Source organism: Acipenser ruthenus, chromosome 8 (genome assembly GCF_902713425.1).
Source record: "Acipenser ruthenus chromosome 8, fAciRut3.2 maternal haplotype, whole genome shotgun sequence".
NCBI classification, from domain to species: domain Eukaryota; kingdom Metazoa; phylum Chordata; class Actinopteri; order Acipenseriformes; family Acipenseridae; genus Acipenser; species Acipenser ruthenus.
This window is the reverse complement of record NC_081196.1, coordinates 37148139-37161670: the sequence shown is the minus strand read 5'-3', so window position 1 is coordinate 37161670 and position 13532 is coordinate 37148139. Positions and strand designations below refer to the sequence as shown.

Sequence of the window (13532 nt, the reverse complement as noted above, 5' to 3'; positions counted from 1 at the left end):
CTGCTGGAGAAAACTAGAAGCTGGAAAACATTGCCCCGGATGTGTTGCAGTTTAGGGTTGATTTCTTTTGACCGTTTTAAAAGCTTAGAGATAACTTGAGGGAGACCAGCATCCTGCATTGAACCTGGTAATTCTGTGATTTGAGAAACTTAAATGACATTGTTTTCACCAGTTTTGGCATCCTCCAGTGGAAACATTGTTGTTGTTAAAACTTTGGCATTGAGTTTAAAGTCTGGTGTGATATAATGACAAGTCATCGACATATAATTTGATGTTCAACGTTAACTTTGCTGTTTCTTAGCTAGGTTTATCCAAACATGATGCTATATGTCTGTATCTGAGAATACCAAGTAAAATGTTCATCTAACTGGATGCTTCGCTGAGAGTATTTGTTTTCTTTTTAATTTGTGTTTTGACTCGAAATATGCTTTCTGTATTTCAATAGCATCTTTGATATTATTTATGGCGATATTGGGGTCAGAAAAAAAAAATTAAAAGCTCTCGGGATCGGGTTCGGATTGGCTGTGGTCAGGTCGGGTTCGGGCTGGGTTTTATTTTTATACCCGAGCTGACCTTTACTTTGGATTACTCAGTGTAAAAGCGATTCTGGCTTTAGGCTTGTGAGATCGGGGACACTCACATACACTCAGAAAGTCTGTGCTGTGTGGGGACTCGCTGCGGTGAGGAGAAAAACATAATTGGACATTCGAAATTGGGGGAAAAATACATAAAAATCATAATTGATCGCTCAAAAATTAAAAATAATAATAATACAAATTCTAAGGCAAAACTGTAAGTCAAATAGACAAATGTTTTGGTTAGTGCCTTCTTCACTGAACTAGCTCAGATGATTGTCTACTTAACTTTGTTTCTTATGCAGCAGTTTTACCTTGCTTATATACTGTGAAATCAACCAAACAGAATTTATTGAATCATATTGTAATACAAAAAAGATGCCCTTTTCTGTTCGACCAATGCAAAACCTACTGCTTTTTCTTCCAGGAGAAAGATATAAACTCTGGATTGATTGGACCTTTGTTAATCTGCGCGAAAGGGATGCTGAATAGTAGCACAGTCAATACAAGGGAATTTGTTCTACTTTTTATGACTTTTGATGAAAACAAAAGCTGGTACTTTGAGGACAACATGAGGAAGATAAACAACAAAGTGGCAGTGACTGATCCTAAGTTTAAAAAAAGGAACAGATTCCATGGTACTACATTTTGTCCTTAATCGGAAGATATGTAGCAACACTAAAAGAAACAAGTGAAATTGAAAGTCTGTCTATATATAAAATACTGCTTGAGAAATTCTTAAAACTGGTCTATATTGTAGGTTTAGAATAGTCTGATGAATATCATTATATTATTCATAAAGACAGAAAATAAAGAAAATTAGTTAAAGATTTATGAATAGGGCACATAGGCCCCGATTTATCAAGGTCCTTGCAGAAAAATGCAATTTACATCAAATGGTTCAAATTGCATTTTGCTGCAAATACCTTGATAAACCGGGCTAATTGTACCAAAGTCTAAAGTTTGTAATTGTCTTCCTGGTACTTCATTATTGAACTTCCAGTGAGGCTGGGGCCACGGGAACAAGGTTAGAATATTCTTTGCTACAGGTAATTCAGGTAATTGAAATATCAGAATCTGAGGATATATGAAGGAAGCTGTGTATATTTGACACATTTGTAACTGTATACTGTATAGGGTGGATGTAAGTCACAGTGACATTTTCATTTGTGGGGGATAATAATTTTTTACTAACACGCTGGATTGTAATAAACACGTCTATTGTAGATTCTCAAAACAGGTTTAAGCAAAACTTTGTTCTGATACAAGGAGTTTTAAAACTCTCATTTTGCTTCTTTCTTAAAAGCTTTATAGAATCAAATACGCATTTGACTAGACTTTTGATTTGGTCGCCTATTTAAATCACTTGTATGTCTAAAGTTCTTGTCCTGAGGAATATAATAATTTCTAAATTATTTTGTATTTGGAAGAAATGCCTTAGTGCAAAACTGACATCACTTTATTTGTTTGCCTCAGCGTTACACATTGATAAGCCAATGATTATATTGTTTTCTTCATTCCAGCCATCAATGGGATCATTTACAGCTTGAAGGGTCTCAGGATGTACAGCAAAGAGCTTGTGAGGTGGCATCTGATCAACATGGGCGGCCCCAAAGACATCCACTGCGTTCATTTTCATGGTCAGACGTTCCTAGACAAGCAGAGCAAGGACTACCGCCTTGGTGTGTACCCGCTGGTTCCTGGTGAGTAACCTTCCCCACAGTCTGATCTCTCACCCCAGGAAGTCTGAAGAAACAGAGATACTGCAGGCATGGCACTACTGAGAGATATATGATGACAATAGACACTAAATAATCATACCACTTGCATAATAATCTGAAACAAAAACATTGGAAATGTGAAAAAACAGCACGTTTTCAAAAGTGCCCAGCTATTTAAAGTGGAGATATCAAAAACACAAGCCAAGTTTCAAGAAACCATTGGGGCAACCTTGCCCGGCATCAAGTAAATAGGCACAACTGTAAAAGCGGTGGAGGTCAAGGTTGCCCCAATGGTTTCTTGAAACTTGGCTTGTGTTTTTGATATCTCCACTTTAAATAGCTGGGCACTTTTGAAAACGTGCTGTTTTTTCACATTTCCAATGTTTTTGTTTCAGATGTTTTTGATGCAAGTTCGATCCACTTTTATTGTGCCTGAGAACAATTGGGGCAACCTTGACCCCCACCACTTTTACAGTTTTGCCTATTTGTTTAGTGCTGGCCAAGCTTGCCCCAAGCGTTGCTTCTAACTTAGCTTGTATTTTTTATACAAGTTAGAAGAAACAACTGGGGCAACCTTGGCCCCCATCCGTTTTACAATTGTGCCTATTTGCTTTGTGCTGGGCAAGGTTGCCCCAGTGGTTTCTTGAAACTTGGCTTGTGTTTTTGATATCTCCACTTTAAATGGCTGGGCACTTTTGATAACTTAGTGTTTTTTCACATTTCCAATCTGTTTTTGTTTCAGATATCACTTTTTTTTCATTTAATGGACAATAACATACACACATTATGGGAATAGCAAAATTGTTCAACCTATATTGAGGCAATGTATTGACCTTTTCCATAGGGTAAATGTAAATAGTAGCCTAGTCTGTTGAGAGGTTTAAGATGTGAATCTGTGTAGCACAGCGGTTATGTAGTTGGAGTGAAAGTATGACTAGCTAGGGTTCAAATCCTGCCTTGTATGCACATGTTAAAGTTATGTGTGCAAAAGTATGTATGTTCAATGAAAGTGTCATTCATATCAACTACATTTTTTTTACATCAAAAATGTGTTTAGGGCTCCCTAGTGGCGCATCCCTCGTTTGTCCTTGCCAAACAATAACAACATATTTAAAAATAATAAATAATAATAATAATAATAATAATAATAATAATAATAATAATAATAATAATAATACAACAAAACAAATACAAAATAACACAAATGAGACACAGGGGTGGAGGGGGAGGCCCCGTTCTAAAAATAAATAAACAATCATGTACAGGACTCCTCACCCTGTTACAGTTACACAAAAATAAAATACTTTTTTTTTTTTTTTTTTAAAGTTTGCAATATAAACACCACATGGGAATCAAACCCAATACATACTTCCAATGCAGTTTACAATGCAGACGCCCTAGCTTTCACACCACAAAGTTTGTCTTCCACTTTACATTTGCAAGTAGTATAGCAGTAAAGTTACAGTTTTCAACCAGTAACGAGACTACAAGATTTTGTAAATAATGATTATCTATTATCCAAAGTGTATTGAAAGCTTTCATCTGATTTTGCAAACTACCATAATAAGCTTGATCCTTTCATTTAGTATATTGTAACATTTTCATGTTTAGGAAGTAGTACTTAGGGAGACGGTGTTGAATTCTCAAAATGTTTGTTTTATTTGAAACTACAGAGAATTCCTGTCAGGGGCCGGAATTCACGGCACCAAAATAATAACCCTACATTTTAGTCTTGGCACTTTCACTGCAGATTCTCTCCGGTCACAGCTCACACGCTCGCTCAGTCGCAACCACAGTTTCTCATTCAAGTTCAGCGCAGGACTGTCTCCAGTCCCCAGGCTCATGCACCCCGATATAACCTCCCGTCTTTCCCGCCGCTGTCCGGCTCATGAACCAGTCACATCCATGCTCTGCAACCTCCGAAAACAGCAACGCACATTCTCCCCACTCATTCACTCACTCCCCCTTCCCATGCTAAGTAATGGCGTGAACCGTTCCCCTTACAATACATGTAACATAATAAAAGACAGATGAGACAAACTGAACAGACAACAAGTCCTGCAACAAAACAATTGTCCAGGTCGTTACAATATATTTTTAAATTTGAAAGTAAAAATATATGAAAGCATGACAACCTTTATGTACAAAAGTATTTTCGTTTCATACAGTATTAAATGGCAGTGTTTATACTGATAGTGAAAAAGAAAGAAATATCAAGATAGATAAATAAAGAAAGATGTCTATGTATTGATTTACGTATTCATTTATTTCAATATTTATTAATATATTTATTTATGTTTTACTTTTACCAAACATATAGGCTATCCTTCAGCATATAGCTAATTCTCAGAAATGAATGTTCCTTTTTGTCCAGTGGGGACCACAAATAGCGTTACTCTCATCAACCAGCATCGTGAGAGGAACCATACTTCCTTGCACCAATAGGGACCACTATGAGCCTTACACTGACAGGAAACCAACATTTTTCAGAGCTCAAGATCAGAATCTCAGAATGATGATGATGATGATGATGATGATGATGATGATGATGATGATGATGATGATGATGATGATAGTAATTTAATTTTGGGAAGTTGCCATCATCTCACCTCCCAATTTTTATGTGGTTTATTGTTTAAGGTACATTTGGAACCATTGAAATGAGGACTTCTAAACCTGGCCTGTGGCTTTTGGAGTCAGAAGTGGGTGAATACCAACAGGCAGGAATGCAGACACTATTCTTGGTGTTGGATGAAGGTAAAGGACACCGATGAAAAATAAATGGAACAAATTGTTGCAAGTTCCAGCAACAGTCAGCGTTTGTTGCCTGTTCAGAGATGACCCTGCTGGTTCAAGAGACAGTAGTCATTTTTTTTTAAAACTTCAATTAATATAAATTGTGGTAAACCTGTCACAGTTCTTGTTAATATCATTTTATGACATATGATTATAGTTAGAAACCATTGTATCTTTCCAATTTCCAACTTCCAATTCCCAGCTGGAATTTTCTTTTATCAGGGTAAAATTCCCAATATTGATTTTAATTCACCCATAACAGCCTGCATTCCCTGCCCTTCTGCTAATCAAAAATGTAAACAACATAATTTAAACAAACAGAGCCATCCTATGTAACACATAGTGGAAAATATGTATAAAGGCCAAGTCTTGGGTACTATTAGGTCCATGCTATTATTTCTTCTAGTGTATTCCCTCAGGGTTGATTTTATTGCAATCACAGTGTAGTAGAAATATGTCTAATAGAGACAGGGCAGCGGTATAAAGGTCTGTCGCAATAAATCCAATCATGCTTAATTTTTTTATTTCTTTACAGATTGTGGGCATCCTTTGGGTCTTACAACACAAAGTGTCTCTGATTTGCATATCACAGCATTCAAATATACAGGTGAGTTTATCAGTTTTTACTCACATGCTTTTCTCCCCAATGTGAAATGCCCAGTTCAAATGTTGCTTCACTTCCGCAAGCCAGTCACCTTTCAGGAGGTCTAAACATCCCCCCTGTTTCCTCGACCTTTTAGATCTATTGACTAGACCCCAATGTTCTTTAAATGAATGTGTTTTTTCAAGGTTTTCATGAGTTACTGGTAGCTTCATTCTGCAACAGTAAAATTTGACATTAAATTGTTTTCTTCATAAAGGAGAATGGAAACCTAAATTAGCAAGATTACACAATAGAGGATATTACAATGCTTGGAGTGCTGATCCAGACCCTGCAGGGTCTAACTGGATTCAGGTAAATGACACACTTTGAAATCCCTTTGTGTGCTCTGTTGTATTGCTGTAGTTTAGTTTTTAAATAAATGTTGTGCTGGTTGAATATTTATTTTAAACAGCTCTGGATCAATAGCCATGGCAGATGCTGATTTTGATCAACTTTTTTGCAGCTGCTGGGTGACTCATTACTTAGCACACAGCACCACCTGGTGTCTTCTGCCTGCTCTTACCTGTAGCTAAAATAAAAACCTGTGCAAGAGACACAATATGCAAACTTGTTCAAGTTTTAGTTTTCAGTCAGATTCCACCAGGTGATATAATTAATTATGTTAGCACTTTAAATTATGGGGGATGCATCACCATGGTATTACATCGTAATAATTATTGAAAAATCAAACAAAACAACACAATTATTCCTGCCCTTCATTGTAACTCTTGGCAGACCTGTGGAATTACATGCTCACGGCATGTGCCATGCTTTTACCATGTAATCGCTTTCTAATAATAAGCAGTTGTTCACAAGGCATTTCCATTTAATGTTGTTCCCATGTAAGCACAGGAACCTAAAATTTCCCTTTTTTTCTTCTTTTTTTACTGAACCATTACATTTTTATGATTTTTGCAATCATTTTTAGTGGTTATTTTTTCTTAATTATTATATGAGTGGCAGCTAGAACTAAAGACCAGCTCCTGGAACTAAAATGTAGCAATGGGAAAATAAAAGTTGAAGCTACTTACCTTTTAAATGCAGATACCATACATAGATATTCACACCCTGTAAAGTGCAATCTTTATTGCTGTATGGTCCAAAACAGTGCCTTGTGGTGACTGTTAGGGAAGGCCTTTTACATTTGTTAGATTGCTGTTGTAAGCCCTGTCTGTGCTCTCTCCCTTTATATCTGACAGACATCTTGCTTTTGTCTTGTGACTCTCCAGGTGGATTTCCAGAGACCTGTTGTAATCAGTAAGGTGGCCACTCAGGGTGCCAAAAAGATGTTCAGATCTCTGTATGTCACAGAGTACTGGGTGTCTTACAGCACAGACAGCAAGAGATGGGTTTATTACAAAGGGAACAGCACGTCATTCCGAATGGTAAGTGCCGCAAAAAAATCACGTTTTGTGTGTATTTGCTTCATAGCCATATTGTTTGTGGTCAGTAAAGCAAATAAGAATAGTTGTTGTTTTTATTGTAAGACCAAGTTTTTGTACACTAGTTAAAAGTAACATTACAGTTAAAGTGTAACGGTGTAGTCAATGCAGTATTTATTGAAAGGTCTCATTACTTCAAGGAAAAGCTGCATTTTACTCATCCAAAATATATTTTACTCACATCGTGTCTAATTTGGAGAGTAAATCCAACCCTTATCTGGAGCACTGACTACAATACCTCTTCTGGAAATGTTTGCCAAAGAATACAGATAGGAGTAAAAGTGGTTTTGTAAATTTCTTGTTAATATTCTGTAAATATATAATGGAGCGGCACATTCTACAATATGTCCCAGCATCTAAATGAAAATACCAACATTACAATTAAATTGATCCAGGCACGGGAGAGTGGGTTAGCTTAGAAAACAATACTGCAAATATGCCTTTGCAAGAACTAACTTTGTTTTATTCTATTGAAGACCTTTGAAGGCAACAGAGATGCCTATGGAATTAAGGAAAACATATTTAATCCACCGATAATTGGCAGATTCATTCGACTCTATCCCACCTTATTCTACGGCCAGCCAACCCTCCGCATGGAGTTTTATGGCTGTGAGCTGGATGGTAAGTCAGCTCAGGGGATTATTGTTTCATTTTTCCACATGTAGGTTGGCACGGTTCAAAGCTAAATGGATTGTAATGGGTCAGTACTTTGCCTTTTTAGGGACGTACATTAAAATTACTTATTCAGGATAAATAATTAAATACATCGTATCAGCTGGCATGCATTATTACTGTGCCACTTGATAATTCATTAAGCAAGTGTACTTTACAACCCCCACCTGTTTCATTTCAACCTCAGAATCAATGGGTGTCTGTCTAAAGCAGCGAGCATAATACCATCATCAATGTATTTCTATACTGTTTACCTCCGAGACTGGTACGGCACCTGTTGTTTTACCAGTCTTAGCAGTCACCAGAACTGGTATAACAGATATATCACATTGTATGCATTTGTAGGATGCTCTGTTCCCCTGGGAATGGAAAATGGAGAAATAAAAAATGACCAGATAACAGCTTCTTCCTCCAAGAACAGCTGGTTTGGTGGCATATGGGAACCCAGACTGGCTCGTCTTGGTAATGGAGGGTCTGTCAATGCCTGGCAAGCCAAGGTAAATGGATTCATTTATCTTCAAAACTGCTTTTATTTTTGAGAGAGACCCACCTTTTACAGGAACATATTGAATTTTAAGCTGGCTCGAGAACCTTATTGAAACACCATGAAACCTGTTACTGTGCAACAAGTGTCAGTCATACCCGATGCTCTCCTATTGCTGATATTGGATACAAGGACCTCTGCCCCAGTCAGTCACACCCATTTCTAGTTTGATCTATTTTTAAATATGTACATATATATTTATATCAACAGGCAAACAACATCTACCAGTGGCTGCAGGTTGCATTACAGGAAAAGAAAAAGATTACCGGAATTGTTACTCAGGGTGCCAAGTCAATGACAAACGAGATGTATGTAAAAACATTTTCTATACAATATAGTAATAATGGAAACAACTGGACACCCTACAGAGAAGATGAGGATTCCCCAGATAAGGTTAGTTAAAAGGGGTCTGGGTTGTCAATTATGTTTACAAGCAATTCTAAAATGTATATTTTATTTTTGTATTCAGTCTTGTGTAATTATGTGTACATTTAATGTGTGTATATACAGTATGTAGCCATTCAAGAAAAGATTACAAAGGCAATATTAGAATCCAGATCTGTATTTAATTTAAACAAGTTGTAAAAAAAACTTAAAAACAAAAAGGTGGAAAAGATGCCAGAATGATTTTTTTAAAGCCCAAATTTGCAGTTTGTGTAACCTGAGACGTTTTAGAGAGGGTTAATTAATGTATTCTGTTATTTCAAAATGCTGTTTAAACTACGGAAATACTTAATAAAAAACATTTCTTAAATATGGTCCATAATAACCAACAAAAACATTAAGTAAGTAGTGAGGTTCCGAAAAAATATAGCAGTATAAGTCCCCACGTGTTGCTACAACTGTTTAAATAGCATACCGTTCCTGTAATTTAGTCTTTTCATTGTTAACATCCTGACAGATTTTTACACATATAACTTTAGTCTGTTTCAAAGCTGTTTTCAAACTGTGGGTTTGAGATCTGTCGTCTAAATCACTGCAGGAAGAACGATTTTGGCTCTGGCTTTTCTGTTCCGTACCACGTGGATCGTTATTGCTGTGCTACTTGTTTGACAATGTGGGCAGTAATCCAGACTTTACCCTATCAGTGCACTAGAGCGGACATTTTGAAAAGAGCTTTGAAACAGTCTTTAAAGTTATAAGTGTAAAAAGTTGCCAGGATGTTAACAAAGAAAAGAAATATGACAGGTACGTTATTCAGTTGTAACAACATGTGGGGATGTGTAACATTAGATTTTTCGGAACCTCGCTACTTACACTTTAAGTACTTATGCTGAATACTTAATCCTGTTTTTTTTTTTTTTGTTGTTTTTTTAGATATTTGTGGGAAACACTGACAGTTCTGGACATGTAAAAAACTACATTTACCCCCCAATATTTGCAAGATTCATCCGAGTAATGCCAAAAACTTGGAACAACAGCATAACTCTTCGAATTGAGATTCTTGGATGTGACTTTGAATAACAATAAACAATATAAATAAGATATGAATTAGGACTATATATATATATTTTTTTTAACTTTTGTGAAATGTGAAATGATTCAGCGTTAATATAATGTGGTTTCATTTAAAAATGAGTACATTAAAAAAACAATAAATATTGAACAGCTGTGCAATAAAGTTGCTTAAGTTGATTTACCTTGCAAAAAATAAACTGGTTTCGCCAGTATGGAACAATAAACTGTAATATATATATTTTTAAAGTAAATGTAAACCTACTACTACTAGGTGTAGGATCCTATTGATCTTTTGGCAAAATCTTTGTCTAGTTTTGTTAAAACCTGTATTTCCTGTGTAATCAATGTTTCCAAAGATATTGCTGTCCAGAGTGGCCAATAATTGTTTTTGTTACCTAGTATATACAATTCAAACAAAATTAATATGTTTGTTTTTATTTTTCTTCTTGTTTTTTTATTTTTTATTAAATCCTCAAATTAATTGCCTAATAAAAATAAAACTCAGGATTTTGTCCCTCTGGTTTTTATACAAGCTCACCCTCACCTAAAACACAAAGTAAACCAAGCTTAAACAAAGCACTTCCAAACTAGTACCATAACAATTCTGATTACACAGATGTCTCAGATGCTTTTGAATAGCAATGGCTCTCGGAGAAGAACAATGAATTCATATTGACCACAATGTACACACAGTTCATAAATACATAGACCATTCCTACAGGGACGGCTCCAGAAATAATTCCTAGGGGGGGCTTAGTCTCTGGGGAGTGGAGCCAAGGAGAACATTTGGGGGTTAATAAGTTCTGACAACCCAGAGCAACCTAATTTTTGCTTCTGTAGCAGTTGTGAGCTTTGAAGTCATTATCATGACTGAGCAATAATATAAATACATACATTGCTAATTTAGCTGATCCTATACATTGTGATGTGTTATTGCGAGTGTTTTATATGAGAAATAACTTTAATCAACACATGCTAAGTTATGCCACACAAGGTACAAACATATATATGCTTACGATTGTAAGTCGCCCTGGATAAGGGCGTCTGCTAAGAAATAAATAATAATAATAATATATATATATATATATAGTAAGACAGCAGGGAGGGTGTTAAATCCTCTCTGCAGAAAACATGTGCGTAGGCACGTTTGTTTAGTTTAATTGTCTATTGTTTAATTGTTTAATTCATTGTTTAATTATTTGATTGTTAATTATCCCCTGCACCTGGTGGTAACTGTAAATTAGAACCAGGTGCAGGGTATTTAAGCGAGGCAGTCAGTCTGCTTAGGACTGCTGTGGAGAAGGAACCAGAAGGCAGTGTGCTCTGTTTCCAGGCAGTCACCCTTGTGAGTGTGAAGTGGTTAGTGTGTATTCTGTTTATGACAGGTAAACGGCTTAGCCGTCCTGCGGGATAGTCAGGGACCTGTATATTGTTTAGGTCGTGCTCCAAAGGAGCTAGGTGTTTGTTTTGGTTTTTGTTCATTTTGTGTTTATTAAAAATAGCGCAACTGCGCTTAAAAATCCATAATCTGTGTCCTGGGTCTGGTTTTAAAAAGGGGCAACGAGCGACAGTGAGTGATGGCCCATTTGCAATATATATATATATATATATATATATATACATACACCTGCTCGGCACCATGCTCTTGGTACAACCTGTTTTTCCCATGCCACTTTCATCAATTTCCACAGGATTTGTAGAAATCCTAAAACTCTTGTACACTCTGTATGGAACTCAATTAGGCCCTGGAGATGATGAAACCCTTATTTTTTTCACAGCTTGCTCTACTTCTTTCCAATTAGGTTCACAGTCCTCCATTTGGTATTCTGGTGGGATGTCTGAAGGAATTGACATAGGCTCCTGCCTTTTTTAATCCGTATGTGTTTCCTCCAAATATCTCTCCAGATCAAACTTAAATGCTTTTAGTGTGCCATTCTTCTCACTGATGAATACTTTCTTTACAAATTTGAATGGGTCTTTATAAAAGTTAGTTCTCGCACGCTCCATTTTGTAGCGTTTCCGTAGGCGCTCAGCTCTGCGCAATGTTGTAAGATTATCTTTTATGACCCTTTGTAACAGATTGAGTCCCTCCTTCTGACTTTGTTCTGCTCTTCTTCATTGCTTCCTCAGCTGTCTCCTTTCTCTAACTAAGTGTTCAATCTCCTGCTGCCGTCTAGACTTTCCAGGAGTAGTTTGTTTTTTTTCCTTCCTTTTTTCAACTCAAAACCTCTTGCTTTCATATGTGTAGATGATGTCCCCAAATTTATCCAGCTTCTTTTCAACTGATCCATTTAACCTTTCCAACGCAAAGCAGAGATCTGTGTTTACTGTGTCCCATGCAGTTTTCTCACAAGCTCTTGGCCATTTAACTCCAGGCTTGTGCCCGTTGAGGTTCTTTTCTATCTTATGCTGGTTTGTCTGATTGGTTTCACAAGGATCATTAGGTTCATCACTAGCTGTATCCATGCAAGTCCTCCTCACGTCTGTGACAGGGGTGCTGATATCCTGCGAACTGTGGTTTGCTTCCTGTCACTGGATTTCATTCGACTGACTTCACTAACTTCATAAGAAGGACTGATCAATGCGAGGCCCTTGTCCCTTCTCCCTCAAGCATTTAATTCTTTCTTGATGAATCTTCAAACCCCTGACCGTTGTCGCCTTGCTCCAGCCGCTGACACAAACCTGGAGTTCCATGTCTTTGCTAACTGCTGATCTTGAACTAGTCTTTTGTGAAGTACTCTCCGTTCTCATATCCGTTTCCATTCCTAAGTTGTTAACCGTGTTGTCCAACATTGAGTCATCTTCCGCACCCGCTCTCACAGACTCTAGGGGTATTTTTCTCTTTAATTTCTTAGAAGCCTTGGGTGGGTGTCTCCAGCATTCTGTAAACACAGAGCTGGATACTGCCGACATGGGTAGCTAACCCTTGCCAGCCCCAATGGGGTCTCTTTCCTTCTGTCAGCTGTCTCTCCAGGCTGTCACAAGGTCAGCTGCACTATTCACAGCAGTCACTGGACTTATCTTCATGATTTCCATTACTTTGATTTCCAAACTTCACGCTAATTTGAACTCGGCTCTCGCCAAGATAAGCACCAACTGAGACGTAGCTTTACAGTAAATTAATGTGATCCATCTGTGTCTCCATCCATTTCCGTTTCCTTCCATATGATGATGTAGATATCCTTCTGCCTGGTGTTGAAGGCTGAAGTGCCTAGTGCGTCACAATGCACCCAGGGCGTGCGGTAAGAATTGTCTTAACGCACACCCTGTCGTGGGTTATTTCTTGCCTATCTTACTTACTATTTAAGCCTTTAAAAACAATTGTTTTTAATGTGTATGTTTAAACATACACCATACAATGGGTGTATATGTGCTGTAATGTAATGCTAAGGATCTTAAGTAGGGCTTCTGTTTTTTTTCTGTGCTTATTTTTATCTATTTTTGAGTTTTATGTAAATCTTTTTTTTTCCCGGGGCTTTCGCTTTGTTACGCTGTACAAAAGTATTGTTTTCGGTTATTTTTTTCTGTCACAATAGTAGTAGCTCGACATCCACTTGCACATTTAGTTGTACCTTCCTTGTTGTCTTCCACAACAAAATCCTTAGTCACGGGCACATTCTTCTGGGGTTTTTGTGTGTCTAGGTATTTTTTTTTACATTTCGCCACAATTCTTTTTCACTA

At 37.1% G+C, this 13532-nt stretch overlaps 1 protein-coding gene across 1 annotated transcript in view; it reads left to right on the top strand.

Moving 5' to 3' along the window:
* The window catches only part of f5 (coagulation factor V), a 32837-nt gene extending 22481 nt beyond the window's left edge, over positions 1-10356 (top strand). The window contains exons 16-25 of the mRNA XM_059028895.1: positions 1003-1213; positions 2099-2278; positions 4937-5053; positions 5628-5699; positions 5953-6047; positions 6965-7120; positions 7654-7798; positions 8195-8346; positions 8604-8786; positions 9711-10356. Of these exons, the coding sequence (XP_058884878.1) occupies positions 1003-1213; positions 2099-2278; positions 4937-5053; positions 5628-5699; positions 5953-6047; positions 6965-7120; positions 7654-7798; positions 8195-8346; positions 8604-8786; positions 9711-9857 (1458 nt within the window). The 3' untranslated portion in view covers positions 9858-10356. The remainder of the gene's footprint in view (positions 1-1002; positions 1214-2098; positions 2279-4936; positions 5054-5627; positions 5700-5952; positions 6048-6964; positions 7121-7653; positions 7799-8194; positions 8347-8603; positions 8787-9710) is intronic.
* The last annotated feature ends 3176 nt before the right edge of the window (positions 10357-13532 follow it).